The sequence below is a fragment of the Schistocerca cancellata genome, chromosome 2 (genome assembly GCF_023864275.1).
Source record: "Schistocerca cancellata isolate TAMUIC-IGC-003103 chromosome 2, iqSchCanc2.1, whole genome shotgun sequence".
NCBI classification, from domain to species: Eukaryota; Metazoa; Arthropoda; class Insecta; order Orthoptera; family Acrididae; genus Schistocerca; species Schistocerca cancellata.
In genome coordinates this window covers 701,911,967-701,926,985 of record NC_064627.1, presented here as the reverse complement: position 1 = coordinate 701,926,985, position 15,019 = coordinate 701,911,967, and the positions used below count along the sequence as shown (strand labels likewise).

Sequence of the window (15,019 nt, the reverse complement as noted above, 5' to 3'; positions counted from 1 at the left end):
GAAATCTGATCGCACCATACTGTTAGAAAAGTAATTATGTAAGTTGTATTGTTTATAAATAAGCCCTAATTTTGCTAGTGAGAATTGTTTGAATATATTTAGTGTTTACCAGACTTCTTATTCTGTTCTTTTCCTTTATACTTTTTTATCCTCCATGCCATATTATTTTTATAAATGTCAAACAGCCTTTACTGCAGCAGAGAATACTGCGGCATCCTGGTCGTAGACAGAAGACCGCTCCTTGTCTTCTATACAATTCATAGCTGCCCCATTTATTAATGATTTCATTTGCAAATGCAATTTTTTTTACTATTCATTGTTAAAGGTCCCTTAGGTAATTATAAAATTTATACTGATTACGCAAAGAAATCCGGGTTGTTCTTTTCCAAATAGTAGAAGTCTTTGCGTAATCAGAAACTAGCCTCCTTCTGACAACGATCAGGAGCCGACCAGAAGACGGACGTCTTCGACCGCTTTCGTGTCTCCTGTGGCAAAGCTGTGCCAGACTGGAAACACGACATTCTAGTATGAAATACAGATTTAAATTGATAGAATTGAAATATATTTAACGTAATAATAATAATATTTGTTTATCATACTAGATCTGGCGCCCGAACAGGGACTTGATAAAAAATTTTAATCTGTTCTGTTATTGTTTCATGACATCATCCGGTGGACATCGGGAAGCCGTAAAGGAAGTACTGAACGAAACCGAGGAAGTATAAAAAAAAAGAGAAAAATTCGAAAAATAACAGCAGTGCGCAAAACGACTGATGTAAGTACGGTTTTCATTACGCATAAAATCTCGCGTCTTGTATAAAAAAACTGATTTCCGGAATTTCTTTCCTTACTGCTTCATTTTATCCTATCGCTGTTACTTCCTTGCAGTGTTGCTTATTTACGTAGTTAGAATTCGTTTCTGATCATCTCTTCATGCAAAGTTTATTTGTTAGCATTATTAGCATCTTCATTGTTGCTACGGTTAAGAACACAAGATGGATGCCATAATAGCTGGATTAAGTGTCTAGTAGGTGTTTGTCACTTATTTTCAAAGTTAGGTGCCATCTTGTCTTCTACCCGGTATAGCTCTGCAATTGTCAACTACCGCGGTGTGACGTTTGACTATCAGCGCGCGCATCTGGGGGTTGACGATCGGCGTACCGCGAAATATTTCTTTGAGCAGTTACGTCACAAACTTGGAAATAAACATGGCAGATGACAAAGGAAAGCCGACAAACAGTCTGGATGACGGTGATGACACAGTTGTCAAGTCATACCCACTACGTTCGCGAAGGGGAACAGACAGACCCGATTCGCGAATGGAGAGAACGGTAGCGATGATGGTGTGCGTGACGTATCGTCACAGCAAATTTGATGGTTGAAATGATGAGAATTTTTTTTCAAGAAAGAGAACAGGAGAAACTGGAAAGGGAAGCTTATAAATTACAAGAACAACGTAATAGAGAACAGGAGAAACTGGAAAGGGAAGCTTATAAATTACAAAAACAACGTGATAGAGAACAGGAGAAACGGGAAAGGGAAGCTTATAAATTACAAAAACAACGAGATAGACAAGAAAGGGAACAAAAAGAAAGGGAAAAGGAACGGGAGACAGAGCGAAAATGGTTTGACCTGAATACCATGATGGGTACAATGCAAAATAGGTTAGATAATATTGATGATGCCAACTTAGAGGCAAGAATAAGGACAGTCACGGTGGAATATATCTCGGAATTAAGTACTAAAGTTAATGAAAGGATAGAAGGTATTCTGCAGAAGGTAGATGCATGTGAGAGCACAGTAGGTAACGTGCACAAAGACATCAAAGTACAAATCGAAAGTTGCCAGGCAGTTACAACAGAAGTTTCAAAAAAATCCGCTGAGGTCGGAGCTAAAGTAAACAAGCTTGCAGACAATGTCGTCACTCTGCAAGGCCAGGTCAATGACCTGACACAGGCGCTATCCGAAATAAACATTGAAAAGAGGGTGAATGATGCTGCAGCCAACGTACGTTCCACGATAGGAAAAGAATTTGTAGAATGGGTCGAGACTACGGAACAGTACATAGAAAACAAGGTTCAACACGACTTAAAAGAAGCCGTTAAGTCAGCCACAGTTGAAGTTTTAGCTGCTCCAGGTACATCAGGAGATACGATTCTCACTGAATTAGGAGAGATTCGTAGAGTTTTTCACCGAGATCTTCCCGAGTGGAAACGACACCTCACTGAGGAAATCGAGCAGTTGAAACAACAAGTCAATGATTTTCCTAATGACAATAGAAGTGAGCATTCACACTTGCTTTCTTCAGAACATGAATAAAATAATAATCCCGTGTCTCGTGTAGAATTCTCTCCACTTGTACATGGACACAGTAGTAAGAATCCGTTAGTACGCAACCAGAATGATAAAGTAACTCTTGTCGAGCTAATGAAAGAAGAAAGCGTTCTCAAGCACCGCGTGTTCCAGCCTTTTCTGCCAGAGAAACGCAACATCTACCCAATGGTTTTTCTGAAGTCATTTAATGGTGTTTTTCCTGAGAGCTGGGATGACAAGCAACGTATGCGCTTTATACACTCCTGGAAATGGAAAAAAGAACACATTGACACCGGTGTATCAGACCCACCATACTTGCTCCGGACACTGCGAGAGGGCTGTACAAGCAATGATCACACGCACGGCACAGCGGACACACCAGGAACCGCGGTGTTGGCCGTCGAATGGCGCTAGCTGCGCAGCATTTGTGCACCGCCGCCGTCAGTGTCAGCCAGTTTGCCGTGGCATACGGAGCTCCATCGCAGTCTTTAACACTGGTAGCATGCCGCGACAGCGTGGACGTGAACCGTATGTGCAGTTGACGGACTTTGAGCGAGGGCGTATAGTGGGCATGCGGGAGGCCGGGTGGACGTACCGCCGAATTGCTCAACACGTGGGGCGTGAGGTCTCCACAGTACATCGATGTTGTCGCCAGTGGTCGGCGGAAGGTGCACGTGCCCGTCGACCTGGGACCGGACCGCAGCGACGCACGGATGCACGCCAAGACCGTGGATCCTACGCAGTGCCGTAGGGGACCGCACCGCCACTTCCCAGCAAATTAGGGACACTGTTGCTCCTGGGGTATCGGCGAGGACCATTCGCAACCGTCTCCATGAAGCTGGGCTACGGTCCCGCACACCGTTAGGCCGTCTTCCGCTCACGCCCCAACATCGTGCAGCCCGCCTCCAGTGGTGTCGCGACAGGCGTGAATGGAGGGACGAATGGAGACGTGTCGTCTTCAGCGATGAGAGTCGCTTCTGCCTTGGTGCCAATGATGGTCGAATGCATGTTTGGCGCCGTGCAGGTGAGCGCCACAATCAGGACTGCATACGACCGAGGCACACAGGGCCAACACCCGGCATCATGGTGTGGGGAGCGATCTCCTACACTGGCCGTACACCACTGGTGATCGTCGAGGGGGCACTGAATAGTGCACGGTACATCCGAACCGTCATCGAACCCATCGTTCTACCATTCCTAGACCGCCAAGGGAACTTGCTGTTCCAACAGGACAATGCACGTCCGCATGTATCCCGTGCCACCCAACGTGCTCTAGAAGGTGTAAGTCAACTACCCTGGCCAGCAAGATCTCCGGATCTGTCCCCCATTGAGCATGTTTGGGACTGGATGAAGCGTCGTCTCACGCGGTCTGCACGTCCAGCACGAACGCTGGTCCAACTGAGGCGAAAGGTGGAAATGGCATGGCAAGCCGTTCCACAGGACTACATCCAGCATCCCTACGATCGTCTCCATGGGAGAATAACAGCCTGCATTGCTGCGAAAGGTGGATATACACTGTACTAGTGCCGACATTGTGCATGCTCTGTTGCCTGTGTCTATGTGCCTGTGGTTCTGTCAGTGTGATCATGTGATGTATCTGACCCCAGGAATGTGTCAATAAAGTTTCCCCTTCCTGGGACAATGAATTCACGGTGTTCTTATTTCAATTTCCAGGAGTGTAGTAGGTTACATTCAAGGAGAGGGTTCTGTCTGGGGAACAGAAGTAATTGACAGATGTAATAATTACGCTGACTTCGAAAGTCAATTTCTGAACAAATTCTGGAGTTCAGGTATACAACAACGCCTTAGAAAGGAAGTATATAATGCTGAACCGTTTAACACGAGAAGTGCTGGTCTCCGTAGGTACTTCGAGAAATACCTGCGATAAATACAATATTGGGACACGCCCATTTCCACGAAGGACGTAATTATGATCCTTAAGTCAAAGCTACCGGTATCAATCAGGGAGAAGATAGTAAATGTCAGTGACGACGACACGGAGGCTTTTCTGTCAGTACTTGACAACCTTGACATGATTCAAGAAGACGTGCGTGCTGGTGCGCGGAGTAATTGTAATCTTGGCCCGCACACTACACAGCCGCACGGTGTAGGCGCAGACTCAGGTATGTCATACCAACCCAACAACAGTAAAGGACACGACGTTCCGTGTGATAATAACAACTACTATCGCCGTAACGGGAAGCAGAAACATAAATTCCAGGATCAAAACAGGTACCACCCCATATACCAGACAACACCACAGCAATACGGTAATTCACCAGTTAATTACAATGAAAGCTATCACTACAATAACGATCGCCAAAATAATAATAATTTCAATGGAAAAGGACTTTGGATTAACACCAACAGTCAACAGCAGTATGGTAACCAGCCTAGATTCCAGCACTGTTCTCAAGGGAGAAATCCTCCAGATCCTTCCAAGCAATACAAACAACAGTATGCTCCAAACTTTAGGAATAGTCCTCCACCTTTTACCAACTATCAAAGTCAAAATCATGAACCTCAAAATTCTCGCATCTATTATGCCCGAGCAAACCCGCCAACACACACCATCTCGACTGAAATTCCGACAAATAGCTCGCAACTTAGGTGGAATACGGAAGCAAACTTCGTACCGAGCGTACCGCCGGGTACTTCAAAAGTAATTGTGAGCGAAATTCAATCTAATGAACATGCGAAAAACTAAAAGCACACTTTGACCGGTTTCACACCTTCAGAACTAATCTCCAGGCAAAAGGAAAGCAATGAATGGACTGATCCCATCCCCAAGATAGAAGGTCCAGAAGTCAACCTAGATAATAAGTTAAGACAAGCCCTGATCTCTCTCACAACTCATGCCAATTTAAGAAAAAAGGCATTTGACAAGCATGTCAATAAAGTTCTGTCGTATCGCCTGAACGAGCGTGTTCTGAGAACACACTTCAAACCATCTCTCATCTTACGTAAAAATCGTAAGTGGCAACACCTATACGAAGGACCGTTTGTTATAGTCAGGAAGCCACATATTGGTTGTTACGTGTTGGCAGATCCAGCTAGTGGACGAATAAAAGGACTTTACCACCATGTAGACCTAAAGAAATACCATGAAAAACATTTAAAAAATATCATTTATTATGTTAAGCTGCAACTTGAAACAAGAGTGTGACCTGTTTAGAAAGTATGTGAATCAACAGCATGTACATGTATTCTGCAGGTGACCTAATCATTTGAGTGAGGTGGACACAAAGTAATGATGGAGCTTAAAAGATATGAAGTGATTGAAGAAGGTACTCTACGGATTTGGAAAATAAGATTTGCTTTAGTTTTAAGGTAGTTTTAAGTTTCTTGAGCAACAGAAGACTGCAGTCGTTGAATTGAGTAAGGGATGTGCCAAAGTGCCACCTGCTGCTTTAGTTTTAAGTTATGGCAAATCTCCTTTTTACCAAGTAGTAAAGGTTTCCTTTAAATCCCTCATTCAGACCAGAATGTCCGTATATGTGAAGTATTAACCTAAGTTAAGCTTTCAATGGACTGATATTTTAAGTCGCTAGAACCATGTACGATGCAAAACTGATACATTGTAATCTGTAGATTACACCGTGTATAAGCAGCAACATATAGTTAATATACAAAGAAATGAATAGTGGTACTCACAACTGGAGAGCAACTTTAATTTATTTATTACTATGAGTCAACCAGTTAAGAAATTTTCATTTATAATAAGAATTAGGTCCTGTATTGGAGAAACTTAGAGAGACTATTCCTATGTCACGAGTATTATACAGAAACCTTCGATATTAATACACCTAGTTGAGGGCTGAGATAATCTGCTTATATTCTTCTGCTATGTCCGCATGCCGTGATTTTGAGATATATATTTGAAGATGCTTTGGAAGCGGATTTGTGCGACATTTTAATACTGAAGTCAAGTTATGCCACGTGGATGACACTAAAAACGGTGGAGCCGAAGAATGAATTTGCTCAACTGATTATTTCACCTATTATCTATCTTCGTATCTTTCATTTCCTTGCACTATCCTATTGTAGTTTTCTTCTTTAGCATTCTTACCTTTCTACCCTACCCGGTAGGGGAAGAAATTTGGAAATTGGTTCAAAAGACTTGACGTGTGTATGTTGTGTGTATTGACGATCGTGGCTCGTTGGTTAATGCGTATCTGCAGTTACTTATCGAAACGTGATGTAAATCTGATTTGCTATGAGCAAAAGCATCCTAGGAAATAGGAATAATTTTCCCGATTTCTGTTAGATGAAGTTTTGAACGTGAACTGTTCGGTACGCCAAAGTGGGTATATTTTACTGATTATTGATGTAACCGAAAAAAAAGGCTGTTATAGAACAATAAGAAAAGGAAAAGAATCAGATTTAAAATACATGTAAAATCTAACGTGCATCAGAAGCAGCATTTAGAATAGCAAACACGTTTTTCGTTAGGTCTTGGACAGTAATAAAAAAAAACTATGTATATTTTGTAAATGATCCTTTCATCATAAGTAATTTTAGCATTACCTGTGCTACTCGGTGGTACAGGGACACATATATGGACACGTATGGATTGCTGCGTGTGACTCAGTGACAAAATAATGGACACGTGTGTAAAATCGTAATTTGACACATGTATGGACACGAAAAACTAGTTATCTCTAGTGTGAATCAAAACTGTAATAAACTTATGGACACGTGTGATGTTCCGCGTGTGAAGTAGCATTACAAGTATTCTCACGTTGTAACGACGATACAGTGACTATCAGTCAAAGGATAGACAAGCTATTGTACTTACTGCAATAGGTGACAGTAGTCATTTTCATCGATGACTGTTCTTCGTTGCTGGTGCAGTCAATTTACCGTTCAGGTTGACCATGTCGCCTTGACGAGCTGCTCCAGTACCCACGATTCAACAGAATGCACAAGTTAAAAAAAAAAAGGGTTGGTAGCCACTGAACTACCTGCCTCGTGCAGGACGCGGACTGCCAACGCTGTCAAACCGCCAGTTCGTTACCACGTGACTGTGAAGCACTCTGGCAACATTCAATGACTGCTCGCCGGCCCGCACTCAACAATAAGCATTCCTCTCCGTAACGGGCGCGAGCGTGCTCCAGATTTGAGATGAAAATGGACATAAAAATAATAAAACGTTGATAAACTACGCACGATTTTACTATATTTACATTAAAAGGACACTAATGATGACTTTTCCTTAACTATGAAAATTGCTACGGCAATATTGCTAAATATATTGCTTAAGAAAGACCTGTACAAGACGAAACGTGTTTTGCTAATATTTGCTAACGAAAGAATATAAAACCTAGACACAAAATATGAATAATATACAATGTATATGTACATAGTCTATGTAGTAATTTTTATTGTCTTAAATTCTTACTCTATATTCCCTTAGATTAAGATGCTAGTTAATGAGCAAGTCCTAATACAAATTTTTTTTCTGTATTTTCATGTGCTGAAACATGAATTGGAATGAGATTAAGACAGCCACAAAACTGACTCATCCGTCATTGAACCAGTCATCAACTTTCCTGATTCCCGACATGACCCGATGGATCGTCGAGTCAAGAAATATCACTTCCCCCTTTCACATAGTGAAATTCCCAGTGTTTTTTCACCAGAATGTGAAAAGGTGATCCCCAGTTTTAGTGCAGTGAAAAGTGACAGGTAATGAAAGAACTCCCCTGTGAAAATCATCCGAGCTCATGGGAAATACTACTAACTACAAAGTGAAGAGTGATGTCGCTACGAGAAAGACTGATAAAAGTTTTATGTTCTGTTCACAATTGGCGGAAATGCACCAATACTGTAATAGAATTTTTTTCTTATTGTCAATATTTATGTATATTTGTATCTGTATGTGTATTTAATTTGTACTTGTATCTATGTTAGTATTTCAATGTTTCAATAGACTGAATGAGAGTAATTCTTGAGAATCTATGTTAAATCCTTGAACACCTATGATGGCATCATGCCACAACCAAGTTTGTTAATGATCAAGCAACTGTGAGTAGCTTTGACGACTTAGTATGAAACGTATATAATTCTATGTGCCTTACGTTATGTTTGTTTTGCTCCCTACAAGGAGAGATCCTTAAATACTTCATTTTAACAGAAGCTGAACTGTCGTTCCGCTTCGATCTAAATAAAAGATGACGGTAGAAAACTTTTGTAGATCTTCAGATTTTAATGGGCTTCTGCTTGTTATGTGAAAACGTAAAGCAGGTCGACTTTAAGTTAAAAAAGTGAGCGGTCTTGCTAGCGTGCAGACAACATTATTAATTAATAAAATTAAGGTAATTCATCTTCGAAACTGTAAATCAGCAAGTTATTGTTATCGGAGGTGTTGAACAGTGCAAGAATTGTCTTCAACGAAAGAAGAAAAGTAGTGACTATAATTTGTGACAAAAAAAAAAACATGAACCAAGGAGACAGCACAGGACAGGCTGAAATCTGATCGCACCATACTGTTAGAAAAGTAATTATGTAAGTTGTATTGTTTATAAATAAGCCCTAATTTTGCTAGTGAGAATTGTTTGAATATATTTAGTGTTTACCAGACTTCTTATTCTGTTCTTTTCCTTTATACTTTTTTATCCTCCATGCCATATTATTTTTATAAATGTCAAACAGCCTTTACTGCAGCAGAGAATACTGCGGCATCCTGGTCGTAGACAGAAGACCGCTCCTTGTCTTCTATACAATTCATAGCTGCCCCATTTATTAATGATTTCATTTGCAAATGCAATTTTTTTTACTATTCATTGTTAAAGGTCCCTTAGGTAATTATAAAATTTATACTGATTACGCAAAGAAATCCGGGTTGTTCTTTTCCAAATAATAGAAGTCTTTGCGTAATCAGAAACTAGCCTCCTTCTGACAACGATCAGGAGCCGACCAGAAGACGGACGTCTTCGACCGCTTTCGTGTCTCCTGTGGCAAAGCTGTGCCAGACTGGAAACACGACATTCTAGTATGAAATACAGATTTAAATTGATTGAATTGAAATATATTTAACGTAATGAATAATAATAATATTTTTTTATCATACTAGAAGCCACAGGCATCATCTTCAAAACATAAATCGAAGGTAACACAATTGCATGGTGCTTCAGATGTGTATGTGGTTGAAAGGGCAAGTGCGACAGAATTAGTTGTGAAAAGATAGCCAGAACATCCCCTATGCCGAGCAGCACTTTCAATAGCAGTTCAGATTTGTCCTCTGGACCAAGTGACAATTATCATTCATCAAGCAGCGATGAATTGTCTAATTCAAGTGAAAAATCAGTCGTCCGTCAGGAAAAATCTCCCAATAAAAGCCTAAAAAAAAAGAAATTTTAGTAACTGGAACAGAGTAAAAGCCAAAACGTTGAGAAACAGTGGGAAAAGTTATACATCACGTACGGGTAAAATTGTCAAGGCTCGAAAAATGGGAGCTCCGTGTACTGATAAATGTATCCTCTCTTGCACAAAGAAAGTAACAGAAGACTATGGATGTCAGCTGTTCACGAATTACTGGGCACTGGGACCGTTACAAAGACAACAGGCTTTTCTAAATATATGCATTGAAATGCGCGTTCTCAAATATTGTCGCATTACTGCCCAAGAACCTAGAAAGCCAAACTGCGTTCTCTACTTGGTGAAAGATGAGTAGAAGATTCGCGTGTGCAAAACATTTCTGATAAACACTTTGGGAATAACCGAAAGGCAAATCCGTACTGTTATCGAAGCGAAAAGGACTGGGACTGGAATGGCACCTTTGGACAAAAGGGGACAACATGGAAAACACCGTAAGACTGATCCAGAAATCTTGGAGTCAGTTAGGAATCACATAAACTCAATTTCCCATATTGAGAGTCACTTTGTAAGAAGCTCAGAATAAGAAGATACAACCTGTTTACGATTTACAAGCTGTCTTACGAGTCCCAACGGGACAAATATCTTCCTTTTTCTACGATTCGAGGCTGAACTGTTACAATTTCACAGTACATGTCCATACATACCTTATTTCCACTATCTATTATTACTCTTGAAGTCTTTTCTACTTATTTTTGTTGTCTGTTGCAGGGCACTGAGTTTGGAAACGACAAAACTACCTTTTTTTTCACGAGGGCATTGGAAACATAGGCGTGGTAGAAATAGCAACTTGTGTCTTACAACATCTTGAAGAGTTATCCAAGAACCTTCCTGGGATGGATGTCGTATTTTACTCCGACAGTTGTGAGGGGCAACAGAAGAACAAGTAAGTACCGTAAACTCAGACCGTGATTCACAGAAATCATGTATCAAAATGTTTCTATTGTAAAAATTACATTGATTAAAATGTCCATGCTCTTCTATTTCAGACACATGATTGCAACGTATTTGTATGCTGTACAAAGGCTGGATATTCAGTCCACTACGTACAATTATTTGATTCGTGGTCACACCCAGAACGAGGGAGACACAGTTCACAGCATCATTGAGAGAGCACTTAAGAGTGCTCAGAAGTCAGGACCAATTTATGTACCCGATCAGTACATATCAGTCATCCGAAATGCAAAAAAGAGGGGAAATCCGCTACATCTTAGAGAAATGGTTTTTTCAGATTTCAGTGACATTAAAGCTTTGCATGATGAGACGGCTCTTTACATGGCCAAGAACGTTGACGGGAGTATTTTCAAAGTGTCCGAAATTAAATTATTTCGATGTGAAAAGGGAAGTGATGTGTTTCAGTGTAAGAACAGCTATAAATAGTCAGGGTGGGGACAAGTTCAGTTCAAAGCGAGAAAGAGACGTTTAACAGGGAATGCAGATGGGAGTAATTTGGATCTGAAACCTGCTTATACTACAAAAATGACCCTCTCAGGAAACAAAATTCAAGATTTGAACAATTCGGTTAACAGCAACATCATTCCTAAATATTACAAGGCCTTCTATCACTCTCTTTCTACATAAATCTAATTTGTTGCTTTTATGCCATTTGGACGTTCTTTATTTCACTTAGTATATTATTTTATGTCAGTTATAAGATGCAAATAATAAAAATGATAATATAACAAACTGTAAGAGTGAACAAAAAATTATGGTTTAGAGATATATTTCTTTTTTCCCCACGCATCTTCTTTAGACGTATTTGTTAAATTTCGATAACAATATCGGAAGAACAATGACACATTTACTTAAAGGGTTGCAAGGGGGTGAATGGGATCCTGTTTGAAGGAAATAATTTTTGTATTTTGTAGAGACTACTTAGTGTCACAGTTAGGCCAACTCTCAATTTCATAGATAATTTTACTGTTGTTTTATGAAGCTTTTTTAAAAATGTCGTCTGGTTCTCTGCCTCTCCTGTAAACTATTCATTTTGACAGTTATACCATTGTTTTTCTGGGGCGGCAATTTGTTATCCAAGCGTTCTGAGAGCTTTGAGTACTGTGTGTGAAATTTCCCTCTGACACTCCCACCATTAGCGCTCGTTTAGAGCTTTACATTTCACTCTCTTCCCCCTGAATCACGCTCTTTAAAGTCAACGTCGCTACTTTCTCGGTCTAGGATCTCTCCTTACAGCTATGCGACAGCACCCTCTTCAAGATCCATGCACCACCCCGCCTCCACCACATGTTCGCCGACTTTACACATCACATCACACTCCTGCGTGCCTTCAACCTTCCTCACTGCACAGGGGAAGACAGCATCACTGGCTCGATCGACGACCACAACCACCTTTCCATTCGAGTGGCCTTTGTCATGTGCAATGGCGTCATGATGTGGGACCAATCTGTCCCCAGCTCTTGTACCAGCCGCCGACTCCATCTTCCGGCATAATTTCAAGACTACCACATTTGGGATGTACACAGCTCCATGCCTTTCCTCTGTGCGAGAAAGGGTCCAGCCATGCCACCCTTCTGGCCCGGCCATGGTGCAGCCAGTCATGCAACCTTGCCACACAAGTCGCCCGATGCTGACCAACCGCCATGTCGCCTCATCAGTCTTGAAGCTGCTCCTTCATTTCTTCCCACATACTCCTCACTGGTGGTGTAAAGATCGATTGTAACAAGGATTGCTGTTGTGTATTTCATGATTACATTTGACTCAGTTTGGTTACAGCTGTCAGAACATGTGTTGCTACAATTATTGCAGTTATTGTATTGTGCTAACTTTAATAAAGTGCTTTCTCCATCTGTTAGTTGTACGTTGGTGATCTACTCTCTCCATAACTTCGTCATGGGACTTGGACTCTCCACATACAAAACACCCCCCCCCCCACACACACACACGCTTATATATATACAGTGTGTTACAAAAAGGTACGGCCAAACTGTCAGGAAACATTCCTCACACACAAAGAAAGAAAATATGTTATGTGGACATGTGTCCAGAAACGCTTACTTTCCATGTTAGAGCTCATTTTATTACTTCTCTTCAAATCACATTAATCATGGAATGGAAACACACAGCAACAGAATGTACCAGCGTGACTTCAAACACTTTGTTACAGGAAATGTTCTAAATGTCCTCCGTTAGCGAGGATACATGCATCCACCCTCCGTCGCATGGAATCCCTGATGCACTGATGCAGCCCTGGAGAATGGCGTATTGTATCACAGCCATCCACAATACGAGCATGAAGAGTCTCTATATTTGGTACCGGGGTTGCGTAGACAAGTGCTTTCAAATGCCCACATAAATTAAAGTCGAGAGGGTTGAGGTCAGGAGAGCGTGGAGGCCATGGAATTAGTCCGCCTCTACCAATCCATTGGCCATCGAATCTGTTGTTAAGAAGCGTACGAGTACTTCGACTGAAATGTGCAGGAGCTCCATCGTGCATGAGCCACATGTTGTGTCGTACTTGTAAAGGCACATGTTCTAGCAGCACACGTAGAGTACCCCAAATGAAATCATGACAGCGTGCTCCATTGGGCGTAGGTGGAAGAACATGGGGCCCAATCAAGACATCACCAACAATGCCTGCCCAAACGTTCACCGAAAATCTGTGTTGATGACGTGATTGCACAATTGCGTGCGGATTCTCAACTGGGCCAACTGGCGGTGAATCGAGGAAGTACGGTACGTATCGATGAAACTAAAATGAGCTCTAACATGGAAATTAAGTGTTTCCGGACACATGTCCACATAACATCTTTTCTTTATTTGTGTGTGAGGAATGTTTCTTGAAAGTTTGGCCGTACCTATTTGTAACACACACACACACACACATATATATATATATATATATATATATATATATATATATATATATATATATATATATATATATATGGTTTGCGTTAGGAGGTTCAAACTGTATGGTTGACCACGGAGTGTGCACTTGTATGGTTTGGTTTAGCAACGAAGCTCACTTCATTTGCAGGGATGAATCAATAAGTAATATTGGCACATTTGGGGGCCTAAGAATCCGCATTTCGCGATAGAGAAGTCTCTTCCTCCTCAACGACTGACTGTGTGATGTGCAATGTTCAGTCACGGAATATACAGTGTGATATTCCTTATCGGCAAAGCGACTACCGAACGTTACATGAAGGTTTTGCAGGATGATTTCATCCCTATTATTCAAAATGACCCTGATTTCGACAAGATTTGGTTCAAGCAAGACGGAGTTCGACCCCATCAAAGCAGGAGAGTGTTTGATGTCCTGCAGGAGCACTTTGATACAGACCAATGGCATGGGCCTCGATTGGCCGCCATATTCTCCGGATCTGAAAACATGCGACTCCTTTTTGCGGCGCTATATTAAAGACAAGATGTACAGAAATAACCCCAGAAGCATTACTGAGCTGAAAACAGCTATTCAGGAGATCAACGACAACAGTAATGTTCTGACACTTTAGTGGGTCATGCAGAATTACGCTATTCATCGGTGCCACATCATCGCCAATGGTGGCAGGCACATCAAACATAACATAACCTAAATCCAAATATATTTTACATGTTCCATAAAGTGTGTGCACGATTTAATTTGTAACTAATTTACGTTTTTTTCATATGGTTCAATAATTGTCACCATGTACATCTCAAAGCATCCTTGATTCTTTGTTTTGACGAGACAAATGTGCAATGCTAATGATGGTGATGCAAGTTTACTATGTCTGCTTAATAAATATGAAGTACCATCCCAATGTAACACTTCCAATGAGGCTCTCAGATGTGAAGAATGGAGGGGGGGTGTGCATGTGCATGTGTGTGTGTGTGTGTGTGTGGCATGTGTGTGTGTGTGTGTGTGTGTGTGTGTGTGTGTGTGTGTGTGTTTGTAATTTCATGAAGTATTTAAATACTGTTGTGACGTGGGTGTTTCAGACTTATTTGACAGCCTGGAACTGTTGTCTCTGCAAGATATGTCCAGAGATGGATTTGAGACACTTCAACTTCTGCAGGCCAGGCCATTGTGAGCAACAACACCACCACCAGTCCTGTCATTGAAGCGGCCATGTCTACATCTACATCATCTTGTCTGGGCTTACCTGGCTATCATCTCCAGCCCAGCAGCTGTAGGGCAGACCTGTCACTGATGTGGTCATCAATGTGTGTTTCCTTGTGCAAGCTGAGCAGTGTTGGAAATAAGAGTTCCCTGAAATCATAAGCACCCAGTGGTATCCCTCTATCAGGTGCAAAGCAGTTCTGCACTGCGAGCTGATGCACCCCGTCTAGAAGGTAATAATGCTGCTGCATCGTTAAAATTTGGTGGAAG

General features: G+C 41.4%; 1 protein-coding gene across 1 annotated transcript; it reads left to right on the top strand.

Annotated features, from left to right (window-relative positions):
• The first annotated feature begins 1,383 nt into the window (after window positions 1-1,383).
• LOC126157880 (U2 small nuclear ribonucleoprotein auxiliary factor 35 kDa subunit-related protein 2-like) lies at window positions 1,384-14,720 on the top strand. The gene is made up of 2 exons (XM_049916404.1): window positions 1,384-1,789; window positions 14,629-14,720. The coding sequence occupies exons 1-2, from the start codon at window positions 1,384-1,386 to the stop codon at window positions 14,718-14,720; spliced, it is 498 nt and encodes a 165-aa protein (XP_049772361.1).
• The last annotated feature ends 299 nt before the right edge of the window (window positions 14,721-15,019 follow it).